At 41.7% G+C, this 18,983-nt stretch overlaps 1 protein-coding gene across 2 annotated transcripts in view; it reads left to right on the forward strand.

Annotated features, from left to right (window-relative positions):
- The window catches only part of atg7 (ATG7 autophagy related 7 homolog (S. cerevisiae)), a 113,851-nt gene that overhangs the window by 37,986 nt on the left and 56,882 nt on the right, over positions 1 to 18,983 (forward strand). For both annotated transcript variants that reach the window (XM_028825098.2, XM_028825099.2), the window contains exons 12-13: positions 152 to 296; positions 425 to 583. In XM_028825098.2, the coding sequence (XP_028680931.1) occupies positions 152 to 296; positions 425 to 583 (304 nt within the window). The remainder of the gene's footprint in view (positions 1 to 151; positions 297 to 424; positions 584 to 18,983) is intronic.

Here is an 18,983-nt window from a genome sequence, read left to right on the forward strand (position 1 = left end):
ATGAGGCCCCTGAACTGTAGCCATCTGTGAACATGTTTCAAGCAATACTGCAATTCCCTTCTATAACAAGAGGCTACAAACTGTCTAAAGGAAGGTTTAGGAAGCTACCTGGTGCACCTCTATAAATAATACTTTTCTTTCTCTTATAAAGACTGGCTGAGTCCTCAGTGGACCTGAATCTAAAATTGATGCGTTGGAGGCTGGTGCCAACTCTGGACTTGGAGAAAGTGATCAGCACGAAGTGTCTCCTGCTTGGAGCGGGGACACTGGGCTGCAATGTTGCCAGGACACTTCTGGTAAGAGATTTGTTTTTGTCGGTGCCCTAAATATATTTATAGCAGAATATAAAGTCTTACTGGCACTCTCTGATTCTGGTTAGCCATTGAAGGTCCCTAAAAAAAAGTCTTCTGTGGTTTCCCTTAAGGGCTGGGGTGTAAGGCACATTACCTTTGTGGACAATGCTAAGATTTCTTACTCCAACCCAGTACGCCAGCCTTTGTATGAGTTTGAAGACTGTCTAGGTGGTGGAAAGTCCAAAGCATTGGCAGCAGTGGAGAGGCTTAGAAAAATCTTTCCTGGAGTGGTGAGTAAGAAGTTTCTTTTTCCATATTTATTATATGTGTGTATTGCCTGTAGGTGCTTTATAAAAAGTGTCCATGGTCTGGTTTGTAAAAGTTGCCCAATTTAGCAAGCAGGACACTCAAGTAATGACCCTCCACATCGTATATAATATCAAGGAGGCCAAATTATACAAAAATATTGAAGTTATTATGTAACACATGAGAGAGAGGAACACATAAGCATGTATTAAAATAAAACAGTGTTACGTATCTAGGCCATCTTTCACATGTCTTGAACTCCTGTTTACCCTCAGGGTTGTTTGCTACATGCCTACTGTTTTGTCGTGTAGCATCCTATGGTTACCCTATTTTCTCCTTTATTTTCTTTTTTTGTGGAGACTTAACCAAAATGCTTCAAATCCCATACACTTGCCACTCTGTGGTCTGGCACACGACTTCAGTTTAGCACTTCCTTCCCCAGTCTCTTCTTTATCTATAAAAAACATTCAGGAGAAAGAGCTTCACTTTTATATGGAGCACAGTAGGTGTCGGGCAAAATAAAAAATCCCCTCAAACAAATTATTAATCTGTTTGAATGAATTGTGTAATTCATTCAAATGGATTATTTTTATTTTTTTCCCTGACACTTAGTTCAGTAGCTGTTTATTTTTCCTGGTATGCAGTTTAGTGAACTGGAACCAGAAGAGTATACCTAGCCAATAGTCTGTCTATTTTACTCTTACCTTTTCTTCTATTAACATTTCCACCACTGACTCTGGACTATCACATACTCAGAGAAAATTCAATAAATCCATTCTCTTAACTTTCTTGCGTTTTGAAGACTCCTCAAAAGAACCGTTTTAGCTGCGGTGGTCTTGCAACTAGTTATTCTTCCGGTTCACTAATTTTAACACACACCTTACAGTGCACTTATGGTTCACTGAACTGTATGCCAGAAGAACTGTATACAGTTCAGTATATACTGTACAGTGGGGCTCCGTAATATGAACTGGACTGCAGGAGGGAGAAATAATAATAATCTGTTCGAATGAATTAATACAAAATTGGGCTCTGTACTGCTGAAATAAGAGTCAGTAAAAAAAATTTTAAAAATTATTTTGAAGTGTTAAGTAATTTGTTTGAATGGGTTAATAAGTTGTTCAGACTGCTTAATAATTCTTTCAAACTTTTATTTATTTTTTTGCTGTACACCTACAGGTTTCCATACTTTTAACTATGTATTATAGGTAATACATTTCATTATAACTTGGCCATACAAGAAAATGGAAAGTGTGTTTTAAACCAAGGCCTTACTATCTGATAATGCTAGATGTGTAATTGCAGGTGGCACAATAACTTAAAGTTTCATTCGAATCTTCCTGGTCTGGTCCTCATCTACTCGGGCTCAGGCAGCCTGCTTTCTTCAGGTCATCCTCTGGTCTTACTTTCATCAGGATCTAACATTGCTGAGTGGTGGGGGTAGGGGTATGGGGGATGTTGGTAAGGTAAACATCAAAGCACTGCTTTTCTTATTAAAATGAAACATGCCTCATGAAACGCAAGCTATGCTTTGTCCAGCTTACAAATAAAAACATTTAGTTGAAAAAAATTTTGATAGATCACCTTTCTTTATACAGGGGTTATGTCCACACATAGTGTTCTTGGCTAGGTTTTCAAGATGTATGGTGACCTTAGCCTAACAGAGTAGAATATGCCCTACATTTTTTTATTCACTGTTCAGAGTTGCAACATAGCAGTGTAAATATGCTTTCACTAATGTCTTTTTTGAATTTAAGTATGAGATCTCTTGATTTTATGTTGAATAAGTCTTAAAGTGTAGCCTAATGTTTCTTTTTCCTTTTCATTGTTTCTGTCTATTATTTATTTACTTTTTATATTTTGTTTGCAAACACGTTACCACTTTAAAAAAAAAAATAAAAAAAATCCAAAATTTTGTTAGTATTGTACATGCTTATACATGTTTATCACCATAGTTGAGGTGTATGCATTTGTTAATGGGAAGTTCTTCAATTAAATTTATTTTTATGAAACGTGCTTCAGTATTTTAGGTTAGTGTTTGAAGCAGGGGTGTTTCTAGGATTTGATGATAATCATGTGCTTAGGCCCCTTTAGGTGTCGTCAAACTGCTCCCTCTCATTTAATGTCTAGGGGCATACATTATCCAAGTTCTTGCACTCTCAAAACATAACTTAATTGTTAAAAAAAAATAATGTCTACCTCATAAACTGATTTAGATATTAAATGTTGAATTATATATTTTAATATAATGATGGATAAACACAATTTTACAAGTACAATCATTAATAATGAACTATTATAATTGAGAAAAACTTATTCATTAGGCATTTAGGTATACAAGTTGTGTATTATGTGGCAATATGTCTCCACATTCATCTATATAACTTGCAACCTACCTCTTTTTAGCTGTTGTTGTCTTTTGTTGTGGCTGTCCCATCCTCTTTTCTGCATGGTTCAATTCTGATGCTTAAAAAGGGTCATATAGTTAAAGTCAATTCTGATGTTCTTCTAAATAATTTTATCTATAGGTCTCATGCACACAAATATTCTGTGTACCTTTTCCTTTACAATAGTTTGTCTATGTATTTTGTGGATTTTTTTTCTGTCTCTCTATGCTTGTTGCTGTTCATGTTTTAAGTCCCTCTTGTCATTCTGCTGCTTGTATCTTTTCTCTTTCATTCTTGCTTCTCTATATTTCATCTTCTTTTCTTCTCTTGTTGCAACCTGTATTTTGCCCACATCTTCAATTCTGTTTATGTCTCTGTGAGCTGTTTGTTTTTGTTGTCTGTCTGCCCTTCTTTACTATTTATGTGCTCTAACCTTGAAGTTTATCTGTCTTTTCTTTCTTATAGTCTCTGTTCTGTATCTTGTGTCTTTCTCTGTTGTTGTCTCTGCTCTGTCTTGGTGTCGTTCTCCTCTTTCGTTGTCTACAGTGCATCTGGAAAGTATTCACAGCGCATCACTTTTTCCACATTTTGTTATGTTACAGTCTTATTCTAAAATGGATTAAATTCATTTTTTTCCTCAGAATTCTACACACAACACCCCATAATGACAACGTGAAAAAAGTTTACTTGAGGTTTTTGCAAATTTATTAAAAATAACAAAACTGAGAAATCACATGTACATAAGTATTCACAGCCTTTGCTCAATACTTTGCACCTTTGGCAGCAATTACAGCCACAAGTCTTTTTGAATATGATGCCACAAGCTTGGCACACCTATCCTTGCCCAGTTTCGCCCATTCCTCTTTGTAGCACCTCTCAAGCGCCATCAGGTTGGATGGGAAGCGTTGGTGCACAGCCATTTTAAGATCTCTCCAGAGATGTTCAATCAGATTCAAATCTGGGCTCTGGCTGGGCCACTCAAGGACATTCACAGAGTTGTCCTGAAGCCACTCCTTTGATATCTTGGCTGTGTGCTTAGGGTCGTTGTCCTTCTGAAAGAGGTCAAGAGCGCTCTGGAGCAGGTTTTCATTCAGGATGTCTCTGTACATTGCTGCAGTCATCTTTCCCTTTATCCTGACTAGTCTTTCAGTCCCTGCCACTGAATACATCCCCACAGCATGATGCTGCCACCACCATGCTTCACTGTAGGGATGGTATTGGCCTGGTGATGAGCGGTGCTTGGTTTCCTCCAAATGTGACGCCTGGCATTCACACTGAAGAGTTCAATCTTTGTCTCATCAGACCAGAAATTTTTCTTTCTCATGGTCTGAGAGTCCTTCAGGTGCCTTTTGGCAAACTCCCAGCTGTCTGTCATGTGCCTTTTACTAAGGAGTGGATTCCGTCTGGCCACTCTACCATACAGGCCTGATTGGTGGATTGCTGCAGAGATGGTTGTCCTTCTGGAAGGTTCTCCTCTCTCCACTTACCTTTCCTGTCAAAAGTTCTTGAGCGTGTTGTAGCTTCCCAACTCACCAATTACCTAACCTCTAATAATTTGATGGAACCCTTTCAGTCTGGTTTCAGGGCGCGGCACAGCTGTGAAACTGCTCTGCTACGGGTAACCAATGATTTGCTTATGGCAGCAGACTCTGGACAAACTAGCATATTAATTCTGTTAGACCTCAGTGCAGCATTTGACACTGTTAGACATGACATCCTACTGTCCAGAATGGAGAACATGCTGTGTATCTCTGGCACTGCCCTCCAGTGGTTCAAGTCCTATCTGACTGATAGGCAAGAGTTTGTTAGTCTTGGCAACAGCAGATCCAGCTCAGCGCCAGTCACACAAGGAGTCCCTCAGGGCTCTGTCCTCGGTCCTCTGCTTTTCTGTATTTATATGCTTCCCCTTGGCCATATTATCCGTAGTTATGGATTGGGTTATCATTTTTATGCAGATGATACTCAGCTCTACTTCAATGTTAAAAGTGGAACTTCATCAGAGCTTTCTCAGCTCACAACCTGCCTTAGTGAAATTAAAACCTGGATGGAGCAGAACTCTTTAAAATTAAATTGCAATAAAACTGAACTCCTGCAAATTGGGACTAAAATGCAACTTAATAAAATGAGCTCCTTCCCAGTCCATCTTGGCAGTGATCTCATCAGACCTGCCTCTACTGTAAAAAATCTTGGTGTCATTTTTGATTCCTCCCTCACTTATTCCGCCCACATAAATCACATTAAGAAACTTTCTTACTTTCACCTCCGTAACATATCCCGTGTTCGCTCCTTCCTCTCCTTCTCTAATGCTGAGAAACTTGTCCATGCTTTTATCACATCCCGCATCGATTATTGTAATTCCCTACTGGCAGGTGCCCCTTCTAATCTTATATCACAGCTCCAGCTTATTCAAAACTCAGCTGCAAGAGTCCTTACTCGAACCAGCAGCAGCGAGCACATCACACCCGTCCTGCTCCGTCTTCACTGGCTCCCTATGTCCTACAGAATCGAATATAAAATCCTACTAATAACCTACAAAGCTTTAAATAACATCGCACCAAACTACATCAGTGACCTTCTCCATCACTATGTGCCTACCCGCCCACTAAGGTCCTCTGATTCTGGTAATCTTGTTGTGCCCCTCACTAATCTACACTCCATGGGTGACAGGGCCTTCAGCTGTATAGCGCCCAGACTCTGGAATGACCTACCAAAATTAATCAGGTCAGCTGACTCCATGAATTCTTTTAAAAAACAACTCAAAACTCATCTGTTCAGGAAGGCTTTTAGCTCTACTTGACTTTATTACCTTTCTCTCAGTTTACTTCTCTGTCAAGATGCCAATGTAACCTGTATGTGTGTGCTAGACCATCAATTATGTTGTCTGTTTTTTTCTCAGAATTTACTGTCTTAATCTTCTTTATTCATTTATCTGGTTTGTACAATGCTATATACTGTATATTCTGTCGTTCTTTATTTATTCTGTAAGTGCCTTGAGCATGGGAAAGGCGCTATATAAATAAAATGTATTATTATTATTATAAAGGACCTCTGGAGCTCTGACAGAGTGACCATCGGGTTCTTGGTCACCTCCCTGACTAAGGCCCTTCTCCCCTGATCGTTCAGTTTAGATGGCCGGCCAGCTCTAGGAAGAGTACTGGTGGTTTCGAACTTCTTCCACTTACGGATGATGGAGTCCACTGTGCTCATTGGGACCTTCAAAGCAGCAGAAATTTTTCTGTAACCTTCCCCAGATTTGTGCCTTGACACAATCCTGTCTTGGAGGTCTACAGACAATTCCTTTGACTTCATGCTTGGTTTGTGCTCTGACATAAACTGTCAACTGTGGGACCTTATATAGACAGGTGTGTGCCAGTCTAAATTATGTCCAACTGAATTTACCACAGGTGGACTCCAATTAAGCTGCAGAAACATCTCAAGCATGATCAGGGGAAACAGGATGCACCTGAGCTCAATTTTGAGCTTCATGGCAAAGGCTGTGAATACTTATGTACATGTGCTTTCTCAATTTTTTTATTTTTAATAAATTTGCAAAAATCTCAAGTAAACTTTTTTCACTTTGTCATTATGGGGTGTTGTGTGTAGAATTCTGAGGAAAAAAATGAATTTATTCCATTTTGGAATAAGGCTGTAACATAACAAAATGTGGAAAAAGTGATGTGCTGTGAATACTTTCCGGATGCACTGTATATGTGCTGTATTCTCTTGTAATTATGAATGTCTTGTTGTCTCTCTGTGTGTGCTATTTCTTCTCTTGCTGTCTGTTTTACTTGTCTATATGTTCTATCTATCTGTCTATCTATCTATCTATCTATCTATCTATCTATCTATCTATCTATCTATCTATCTATCTATCTATCTATCTATCTATCTATCTATCTATCTATCTATCTATCTATCTATCTATCTATCTATCTATCTATCTATCTATCTATCTTTGCTCTGCTGCTATTAGTGTGTGTCTTCTTGGTCTTAGTTTAGCAAATTTGTCAATGACAATGGACAGCAAGGTGATCTAGTCATTCCTTGTCCATTTTTGCCTCAACTATGTATGACAGCATCTCCGGGCACTGCATTAACATTCATGCGTTCAGCTACAAATGAGCATTGTCAATTCAAACTGAAATACTTATTTGCCTGAGGAAAACATGTCATAATGAAGCAAACAATATACCCTGAGCATATCTGGTATTTTTTCTTCCTCTGATTTCTTCTGTAGATAGTGTTTTGCCACAGGTACTTCTCCTGAACTAAGATGATTGTTTGTAGTACTAGGGTGTTGTGCCTTGTAAGATGAATGTTGTAATGCAAGGCAACACCACTGAGCATATCTTGAGAGAACAGTAATGCAGAAGCAGTGTGGCAGGCTTGCGCACCTTTCAAAAGGCCAGCTTGCACACCTGATAACTTCTAATTTGAGCTCCTTTATCATCCGATCCAAAAAAGGAAAGAACAAAATCCTCTGTTGTGAACTTTCAAAATCAGCAGTGGCCGCCCCACAAGCCGAATCAACTATAAATTTTTTTTTGTTTACATTTTGGACCTAAAGATATATGTATTATGCACATTATTTGCCTGCTTTGAAAGTGACGAGAACTGCTTCTTTGAACTTAACTGCTTCAACCAAATCCAGATTAGCACCTTGTGCATACAGTATTTGTGTAAACCAACTGTAGTAGAAAACCTGTTATAAACATAACCATTAAGTAGACAACTTTATCCTAAGACCCAACTGCACAGGTGTCTCAACAACTTCATGGCAGTGTAACACAGCAGTGTAGTTTTTCGAGCACTGTGGTAGCAGATGCAAGGTGACAGGAACAATGAATTTTTGAAAGCTTACAGGAGGAGCTTGTACAGCTAAGTTCTTTTTCAGTTGCAAGAAACATCTCATGATATCCAAGTGAGGTGTTGAAAAATGTTTTATTCATACATTTACTTCATTTTATTCAAGGTGACTTCCACCTTTTATGATACAATTGGTTACTTTTGTTTTGGTTTTCCAATTGTAGCTCAGGCACTTCAAATGACTTGCTCATGGTCATACAGTGTCAGTAGCGAGATTTGAACCCACAACCTCAGGGTCAAAGTTATTATAGTTTTGCCTTTTTATATTAGTTTTTATTTCTATATTTTTTCTGACCTTACTTGGAAATTCAGTTTAGTTTTAGTTTTCCTTCATGATGTATTTTTAGTTTTAATTTAGTTTTTATTTCACAAAAACATTTCTGTTTTATTTTTATATTTATTAGTTTAATTTTAGTAATTACTAGCAGTCCCCCACGGCTCCTCCCACGTAGTAGTGAAACAGGACAAACTTTAAAAATCAGTAAAAAAAAAATGTTTAAAAATGTAATTTGTATTGAGAAGAATTTATATTAATAGCTTTTGTATCTGAGAGCCTCTTGATATTTAATATTTCTGGTTTTGCTATCAGGGGCGAGAATGTAGCTGTGATCTCTTTGCCAGAAATGTAAAAAGTTAGTAAGGTACCTCCGGCCAAGTGGAAGGTGGGTACGCACCAACCTCAAACATTGTCACTGTATTTGTTTAGCTCTAATGGGAGTGCGTTCCCCACACGGGGAGAAGAGTAGGTAATAGGAGTGTGGACGGGCACAAAACAACAGCATCTGAGATTAGGAATAATGTGACGGATGGCCGGGGCCCATGCCCGGCTGGGACGCCCCTGCAGCATATGTTCCAGGGGAGCAAGCATGGGAAACACAATATCTCCCCCTTGACGGCAGATGGCAGCCTCACTGGGTTGCAGCTGTGCCTTGGACTCCCGCAGGGCTTCATGGGAGTTGGAGTTTGGTGCAGCCCTGTTGGGTTCTACAGGCGCCATCAGGGGGTGCTGCAGCAGGAGCTGCTATCCCCTTTTGGGCACTAGTTTCACCACACCCAGAAGTGCAGCTGGATGTCGGCAATCAAGCACCTGGAGCACTTCCGGGTGCCTAATAAAAGGAGCCAGCAACCACCATTCATTGGCCAGAGTCGGGAGGAGGACAAAGCTTGTGGTGATGGAAGAGAAGGGAGAAGAAAGTGTGTGGTGTGTTTGGTGGTGCTTGTACACTTGGGACTGTGTTGTGCCTGTGGGGATTCGCTTGCCCACCCCCGGGTTTGTTTTTCCGGATGTACAATTTAAAGGAATTTTTATTTTCATGGGATTTGTTACATATGCATTATTTTCCCTTTTACTTTAAAATTTTAGTAAAAACAATACTTGTCCTTTATTTCTGGCCCCGGGTGTTGTTAATCTCTTTCTTGCAGGACATGTTTTGCTTATCGCTTGTCGTTGTTTTAAGAGCTGGGAGCACATGAAGTGTGTCTGCCAACAGCAATCCAACAACTGCTCTCTTAGATGTCTGTGGAGTTGTTTTAAATGAGGTCTCACTGCCTTATCTTGCGTGACGTTGTAAAAACAATACTTGTCCTTTATTTCTGGCCCCGGGTGTTGTTAATCTCTTTCTTGCAGGACATGTTTTTGCTTATCGCTTGTCGTTGTTTTAAGAGCTGGGAGCACATGAAGTGTGTCTGCCAACAGCAATCCAACAACTGCTCTCTTAGATGTCTGTGGAGTTGTTTTAAATGAGGTCTCACTGCCTTATCTTGCGTGACGTTGTAAAAACAATACTTGTCCTTTATTTCTGGCCCCGGGTGTGGTTAAATCTTTCTCGCAGGATGTATAACGCTGCTTGCGTTGTGAAGGGGGGCTGAATGCACGCTAAGGAGATGCCGTCGGATCATGTTGTCTTGATGCTGCTGGCAAGCTCTGTGTTCTGCTTGTCGTGCTGCGCATCAATCATTTAAGCCTTTACAGCAGCTGTCCTTTTGCCACTTCGCGTCTCTGCCACTCGCGTTGTGAAAGGGGGGCTGAGCGCACACTAAGGAGAAGTGGTCTGATCATCTGCTGGTGAGCTCCGTGTCATTGTTTTAAGAGCTGTGAGCACATGAAGTGTGTCTGCCAAATGCATTCCAATAACTGCTAGGTTGGCAGGATGGCAGGAAACCTGGAGCCTACCCCAGCAGGTTTGGATGCAAGGCAGGAAAAATTCCTGGTATGCAATACAGTATGTATGATATAGCTGATGTTAAGAACAAAAAGAATATGATATTTCAACTATCTATTTTGAGAGAAAGAGAAATTGAAAAAAGGGGGACAGATATTTTAAAACATTCTGCTACAGGATTATTTTCACAATATCAGGTATTTTGAGCTGTGAATATAAACTTAAAAAAGCTAAATTAATAAATATACTGTAGAATAAATACAAAAACACATTTGTATGTTTAGTTTTTCACCAGTTGGCAGACTCCCTTCACCTACCTACCTGTAATTCAGCAGAGATGTTGCCAATTCAGGAATTTTACAAGGTTTGTATCGCTTCGTTGTTAAACGACTTTTTTAAAGCAAAAGTGATTGGTCAGCAACGATATGCTGATCGTGTATGTTGACCTTGTCTGTCTCTCGCTCAGTGCCATTTTATTTTGAGAAAGGATTTTTCTTGTGCGATTTGGCAGGTGAATTGTTGTCATCAAAACGCATGCACCTGAGAAGTCAACTAAAACCTTTACTCAGTCATGATTTTTCTGTCCATTGGGTAAAGGTTTTGTTGACCAGCACATTCTGATTTCAGGAGTTTGATTTAAATCTTGATATACAACAAGCACAAAGAAAGGCGGCAAAGTACGCACCCGTGTTCAGCTTGCTCGGCCACCACAAATGCTGTGTGAACACCCGCTCTCCGTCACCAGCCGCCAATCACTGGACGAATACATGTGGGCGACTCATTGTGGATTTACAAGGGTTAAAGGCTAATGGCACGAATGTTAATTCAAAAACTAAAATATTTTTAGTATACTATTATTTTTTTCAGTTAGTCTTTCCAGCTACTTTAAGAGTTTAGTTTTAGTTTTTCATTTCGGCTCTGTTAATTATTTTATTTCAGTTTACAAAAATGTTTTTTTAATAATAGTTTTTGTTAACTATAATAACCTTGCTCTGGGTTTGAGGTCCAAAGCCTTAACCACTACACCACACTGTACACACATTCCAAACAATCAAAGAATTCTGTAGCTTCTTGAACAGCCGTGTATATGTTGCAGATGGCCAAGTTTAATTCATGCATTACAGTAATCCCTCCTCCATCGCGGGGGTTGCGTTCCAGAGCCACCCGCGAAATAAGAAAATCCGCGAAGTAGAAACCATATGTTTATATGGTTATTTTTATATTGTCATGCTTGGGTCACAGATTTGCGCAGAAACACAGGAGGTTGTAGAGAGACAGGAACGTTATCCAAACACTGCAAACAAACATTTGTCTCTTTTTCAAAAGTTTAAACTGTGCTTCATGACAAGACAGAGATGACAGTTCAGTCTCACAATTAAAAGAATGTAAACATATCTTCCTCTTCAAAGGAGCAAACAAATCAATAGGGCTGTTTGGCTTTTAAGTATGCGAAGCACCGCGGCACAAAGCTGTTGAAGGCGGCAGCTCACACCCCCTCCGTCAGGAGCAGATAGAGAGAGACAGATAAAAAAATCAATAGGTGCCCTTCGTGCTTTTAAGTATGCGAAGCACCGTGCAGCATGTCCTTTCAGGAAGCAGCTGCACAAAAGATAGCAACGTGAAGATAATCTTTCAGCATTTTTAGACGAGCTTCCGTATCGTCTAGGTGTGCGAACAGCCCCCCTGCCCAATCCCCCTACGTCAGGATCAGAGAAAGTCAGCGCAAGAGACAGAGAAAAGTAAGCTGGGTAGCTTCTCAGCCATCTGCCAATAGCGTCCCTTGTATGAAATCAACTGGGCAAACCAACTGAGGAAGCATGTACCAGAAATTAAAAGACCCATTGTCCGCAGAAACCCGCGAAGCAGCGAAAAATCAGCGATATATATTTAAATATGCTTACATATAAAATCCGCGATGGAGTGAAGCCGCGAAAGGCGAAGCGCGATATAGCGAGGGATTACTGTATATGAAAACTGTTTCTGGATGCCTTGTGCAAAAAAAGAGTTTGCACACCACCAAATGCTCCACTCCTCACTTGACACACTGTCAAATGCTTGAGCTACATATCTCTGGGTTCCCAAAGCTTTTCGTTAAAGAACTGCTTCAATGGTATTGTGGATGGTCTTTGTAGCAAAAGCCTTTAAATCTGAAAGGTCCAAGAAACATTCCTTCAGTTCCCCCTTTGAAGTAACATACCTTACACCTACTGGTAATTGTTGTTTTTGCCTTTAAAGAATGCATGCCAGAAGACTGTACTCTATATGTGATCTCTGCAGTTATTACTTCTGAATACCTTTTTAATAAAGTGGTTTTGAGATGTTTGAGAAAAGTACAGTAGGTGGTATTGTCTGCTGCCTTAGAGCCTTGAAGTAAAGGGCCATATTGTAAGAGTTTAAACAATTGTAAGAAATTGCACTTACCTTCTGTTCTCATTATCAACATAGCCATGAAACCAGATACCCTTTTTTCCGAGAAATCTTGTTATTGCCACATCTCACTGAATATACGTATGCTTCTCTTGAATTTCTCCATCTTTCTGTATTAAGTTGTTCTACTATATTAATGTGCTACAGTGTGCTCCTGAAAAGCTTGGCAAATAGTTATGCTTGTCTTATGTAATACAGGTTTTTTCAAGTTCCCATAAAGACATCAAGGCTTTTTTAAAGTTTGTATACCCCTGGCCAACCAATTTGTTGTTAGATTGAATATGCTTCTTTCCAAATAGACAACAGCAATAGCAAAATGCAGCATTTTTTGGACCAAATACTCGAACCACAAGAAGCTGTCATATCATTTTGAGTGGAACACTCTCATTTGTATACCAAAGCGAATAAGTGGATACTGAACAAACCTTATTTGTTTGGGGCCTGTTTCATGATTACCTAGATAATCCTTCTCTTTGCCTACATCCTCTCCTGCTCTTCTCATGTTATGGTCATCTATATCTATTCTGTCCATCTCTTCCGTTGTCCTCACAGACTGATTTTGTTGTATATTTTTACATTTTGAATGTAGCAATCGCCCCTCTCTACATACCTGTATATCAGAATTAAGCGCGGTTTCTAATAACCAAGCTATGATTTCATAATGTCAAATAGAAAAAAAGCTAATTATAGCCCACTGTCTTTTCCTCATCTGAGCATGGTGAAGACGTGTTTTTCAAGTGAAGGAAAAGACTGCTACTGATAATTTAGAAAGGCTACAATATTTATAGTGTATCATAATGAAGTGGCTTTTAGTTTTGCCTGCACTGTAGTCAGTTATCGATTATTCTGTTTACTTCAGACATGCAACAGACAAGCTCTGTATACTTATTTAATACATACCTGCCTGCTTAAATATTGTTTTTGGCGCGTCCTAAGGAGCTTACTTAAGTAGTGACATACTGATAGAATTCTACAGTCTGATGTGCAAATATATCATACCTTTATGGAATTAACCTTTTGCTAGTATAGGAAATGTCAGGCATTTCTGTTTCGCCCACCCAGAGATGCCAAATTAATATGGGAATATGTGGGGATTTTAACTTCAACCCATCCTGGGACACCAAATAAATGGAGAAAGTTTGTATAGATGTTAATCATTCAAGTAATTATCTGTTTTGTGAATAATACCATTTATTGATAAACACAAGGATTATAGGAATATGGTAACAACATACTGTATGTCAACATGTCCTGGGTATGACGTTGAACTGCATCCGACCCTGCAAGCGGTCCTCCTACTTGCAGGGAAATCATGGAGGTTGGTGGCAGGATTGGCACTCCAGCCACCGTAAAGAAAAACTTCACAAAGCTCCGATACTACAGAAAGGACTCCTTTTTGCTCTCCGCGGGAGTAGCTCTGCTGTAGCCGCCCATAGGAAGGCTGCTCACATCATGAAGGGGATGGGGGAAAGCCCTCTGGAGCCCCATCCCCGGAAGAGTCGAAACTGTTGGAGAGCCAATAGGGTCAGGTCTGTTGGGGATCAGAACTGGTGTGGTGCTGAGGTGTTGCCCGCTGCACGGCAGCACTCGGGTCCCAGTTTGAGGCGGCCCATACGGGTGGGCACATGGAACGTTTTGTCTCTCCAGCAAGATGATCATCTTCCTCTGCTGTCAGAGGAGCTGCGTAAACTCCGCATTTCAGTGGCAGCAGTCTCCAATGTGCTCAGACCGGGGACTGGCCAGATCTCTGTAGGTGGATACACCTTTTATTGGTCTGGTCGGTCTGATGGCTGTCATACTCGGGGAATAGCTTTTGCTGTAGTGGATTGGCTTCGTGTGATGGTGTCCGATGTCACTCCTTTCAACAAGCGCATTATGAGACTCAGATTACGGCACTCTCTGGGTGCCTTGCCTGCTGTATCAGTGTATGCTCCGACTGCGGTGAGTGATGTCTCGGTGAGGGGGACATTTTATTTGCAGCTTCGCTCGGTGGTTGATGGGTGCCCACGAGGTGACACTCCTCTGGTCATGGGTGACTTCAATGCAGCCACTTGCACTGACAGGGCTGGTTATGAGGATTGTCTCGGTCCCCATGGGTCTGGTGATCATGGGGAAAGTGGCTCCATGTTCCTTGACTTTACAAAAGGTCAGGGGTTGCGAATTGCTGGATCCTGGTTCCAACGTCCTGAACCGCATCGTTGGACTTGGTACTCCAGTACTGGTGGTGTTGTGAAGGAGATTGATCACATCCTCGTGGGCAGACCCTGGAGGCTCTTGCAAAACTGCAGGGTCTACAGAAGTACCCAGTTTGTGAATTCTGACCACAGACTTGTTGTTGCTACTCTTAGGATCCAGCTTAGGTCCAGTAGGTTACCATCTACTAGGAAAATGAGCCTGGACTTGGCCAGACTCCAAGACCAGGCTGCTTCTAATGAGTTTGCACGCAGTTTGTGTGAGGAACTTGCAGATTTGGTTACGACTGCCGATCCTAATGTGATGTGGGAGACCTTCCGTGACAATACCCTGAAGGTTGCTGAGGGTTGTGTTGGTGTTACTGGAGTTGCCAGAAGGAGGTGTTTCATCTCACAGGGCACCCTGGATATCATTGAGAGGAGTCGCAGCGAAATGGCTCAGTGGCAACACTGGTCTGTACCGGGAACTGAGAGGGATGGCTGCGAGGGCTCTGAGGGCAGATAAAGAGGCGTTTGTTAGAGGAATCTGTGAGCAAGTGACACACCATCTGTGGTCTAGCGACCCACGCCCTGCTTACAGAGGAATCGAAGCATTACGCACATCTGAATCTGTTCCTCAGAGAGTCGCAGTCAGGGCAGCTGATGGAACAGTCCTTACTGATGACACTGCAGTTGTGACACTGCTGGGCTGGCTATTTTGAGCAGTTGTTCAAAGCTGATCCTCCGGCTAGGACGTTGGATATCTCTGGGTCCACAGTTCTTGAGGCTGATCCTGCAATTAGCTGTGAACCACCCAATCTCACTGAGATTGCACAGGTGGTGAACCAGCTGAGGGGGGAAAGGCTGTAGGGATCTGTGGTATCCAGGGTGAACTTCTCCAGGCTGGTGGTAAGGCTGTCCTCCTGGCATTGCAAGCAATGTTTGCTTCCATTTGGGAGACTGGCATCACCCCAACTGACTGGAAAACGGGAAGGGTGATTGCCTGAATTGCGGCAACTTCAGGGGGATAACCCTGCTCTCGGTGCCGGGTAAGGTCCTTGCTAGGGTCGTCCTCAATAGGATCCGTGATCACTTGCTCACCTACCTGTGACCGGAACAGTCTGGTTTTACGCCTGAGAAGTCTACCATCGACCACATCCTGGCACTGAGGGTTCTCATGGAGCGCAAACGCGAATATCGGCAGATGTTTCTTTGCAGCCTTTGTCAATTTTTGCAAAGCGTTCGACTCGGGTGATCGAGCTGCCCTGTGGGACATCCTGAGGATTCGTGGGATCCCCTCAAGGTTGTTGGATATGATGGCCGGCCTGTACACTGGTACTGTGAGTGCTGTGCAGAGTGGAGGGAGGACCTCTGCGTTTTTCCCAGTTGATTCTGGGGTTTGTCAGGGGTGTGTTCTTGCTCCTACTCTGTTCAATGCTTGTATGGACTGGGTGTTGGGCAAGGTCATGGGGTCCTGCGTCTGTGGGGCATCTGTTGGTGAAGAAAGGTTCATGGATCTTGACTTTGGTGACGATGCTGTGATTTTTGCGGAGTCGGTGGACGCTCTGATGAGGGTGCTCAAGAGACTGAGTGAGGAGTCTGAGTGTCTGGGCTTGTGAGTGTCCTGAATAAAAACCAAGATCCAGGCCTTTAATGACCTCTTGAGCACAGCCATCAGCAGTGTGTTTGTTTGCGGAGAGAGTGTTGACTTTGTTGAGAGGTTTACTTACCTTGGCAGTGACATTCATGTCTCTGGTGACTCTTCCTATGAAGTCAGTAGACGGACTGGGAGAGCATAGGGGGTCATGAAGTCACTGGAAAGGGGTGTGTGGCGCTCCCGATATCTATGCAAAAGGATGAAGGTACAAGTCATTAGAGTCCTGGTGCTTCCCGTCTTGCTATATGGTTGCGAGACATGGAAGTTAACCAGTGACCTGAGACGAAGACTGGTCTCCTTTGGTACTGTGTCTCTCTGGAAAATCCTTGGGTACCGTTGGTTTGACTTTGTTTCGAATGAGTGGTTGCTAATGGAGTCCCAAATGAGGCACATTACCTGCATTGTGAGGGAGCGTCAGTTATGGCACTACGGCCATGTGGCATGTTTCCCAGAGGGTAATCCAGCTCGTAAGATCCTCATTGTTGGGGACCCGAATGGCTGGACCAGACCAAGGGGTCACCCATATAACACCTGGCTGCGGCAGATAGAGGGTCATTTCCAGAGGCTGGGACTAGACCACGTGTCTGCCTGGGGGGTTGCAAACCGGGATCCCGAGTTGTTTTGTTGTGTAGTGGGTACGGCAACGCACTGTACCAGTGCATGCTCCCCAACTTGACTTGATATGTCAACATAAAAGACATGACTCAAAACAGTTGAGACAAACATACTGTACATATAACACAGAGGAGACTTGCTGTGTACAGGCTATTTAGTGTTCTAATTTATCATAGCATAGATAAACCGTTTTATGATTACCAAGTCTTTAAGGGTGATGTCTGATGTTGTATGGAGCTGTGTGTCATTGCTCCAGGTTCAGTTGGAGGACCTGCTTGCATTGGAGTGCACTCTTTGTCTTTGCTGTATGGTCCTTTGTGATGTGATGCTTCCTTCCTTAGATTGCTGTTAGGCTGTTTGCTGTGCCCACAGGGAAAATAATTACTCTTTCTGGCACAGGAGAATAGTTGCTGAAATTCCATTCTTGAAGTAATGGCTGCTTTTCATTCTTCATAGACAGGTCTCATCCACTACTAAAAATGTGGATCTTGGAGCTAGTTCAGGTTGTCTAGCTCCAAGGCTCTATAGAGAGTAGCTTTCATGCCAGAGAAAGTTTTGTGAGATTTTTTTCTCCATACACATTAGGATTACTACACTTATCAAGGAGACCGGACTGCCAGCTTTCAGCTCAGAACACATTGCAAGCTCTCAGCTCCCCCAAACAGAGCAGCTGTACAACTTTCAGGTTCCCAAAGCGATAGTGGATTATCAGCCTTTAGCTCCCCAAAGAGTTAGATGTGAAATGAGCTAGTTTTGAAGGAAGGTGTAACCTCCGGTGATAGGATCAAGGTCTCTTCCAGTTCAGATACTGTGCCTGCTTATAGGAGTGTTGTTTTGTCTATCATGTCCAGGCAGAGTTTGGTTTGTGATCACAAACCATAACAAAATAAATGTCCATCTGGGCATCATCTTTTCTGACAGGGGCTCTCAAAAGGTGTTAGTTCAATTCTGCTTTAAACGTTTGTTATCAAACAAAGTACAGAGCTGACCAAGATGTTGGTTCAAACTGCAGCTTACCCATTAACTTAGTAATTCATGTGGTGGGGAGGGTATGTAACTGATTTTATCCATCCTTGTTAAATCTTCTGTCCTAACAGGTCTTGTGTGCCACTAAAGCCTAGAAAAACAGGCAATGCCCACTTTGTTCTACACTAGTACAGTGGTACCTCTGGTCATGACCGTAATTCATTCCAAAACTCTGGACGCGACCTGATTTGGTCAACACCCGAATGTAATTTCACCCATAAGATTGTATGTAAATACAATTAATCTGTACAAGACCGTATGAACTGTATGTAAATATATATTTTTTAAGCACAAAAATAGTTAATTATACCATAGAATTCACAGTGTAATAGTAAACTAAATGTAAAAACATTGAATAACACAGAGAAAACCTTGAACAACAGAGAAAATTAACATTGCAAGAGTTCGCACTACACCCTTACGAACTGCTCGCTGTAAACACTTTTTTTTTAATGAGTTTTAAGCACAGGGGAAAAAAATGAAAGTTTGATAAATCCTTAATTTATGCAAAAACTAACCATAAACAACTAAGAAAACTAACCTTGGAAGTGAGGAGAAATCTAGGTGGAGAGGAGGTTACAGTTTTGAGGGAGAGTCGGGCTCCGCGACAGAGGGATGTTCTCCTTCAGGTGTTTTCTCTCTTGTGATTTCTTGGATTTCTGGTGTTTTTAGCTGTTTAGCTGGTGGACCAGACTTCACAAAATAGCGGTCTAATGTGACTTGCCTTTTCCTGTGCATTAAAATATTTCAGAAATGCGAGACGACATGGTTGTTCATAATGTTTATCACTCTGTTCGCAACTGCTTTGTCAGGGTGGTTCTTCTTGAAAAAATCCTGGTACTCGTTTCATTTTTCCATGATGGCTTTTATTGCATCACTTTTTATATCCTCCCTTTCCTCTTCTTCCCCTGAGGACTATTTCTCTGTGAGCAACTTATGCTGTTCCTTCTGGAGTTCAGTGAGTTCCTCCGTTGTCTGCTCCTCCTTGTGATCCAGGACCAGCTCCTTGATGTCCTCATTGTCCACTTCAAGACCAATGCTCTTGCCCATGGACACAATCTCAACAAAAACAG

This window comes from Erpetoichthys calabaricus, chromosome 18, assembly GCF_900747795.2.
Source record: "Erpetoichthys calabaricus chromosome 18, fErpCal1.3, whole genome shotgun sequence".
NCBI classification, from domain to species: Eukaryota; Metazoa; Chordata; class Cladistia; order Polypteriformes; family Polypteridae; genus Erpetoichthys; species Erpetoichthys calabaricus.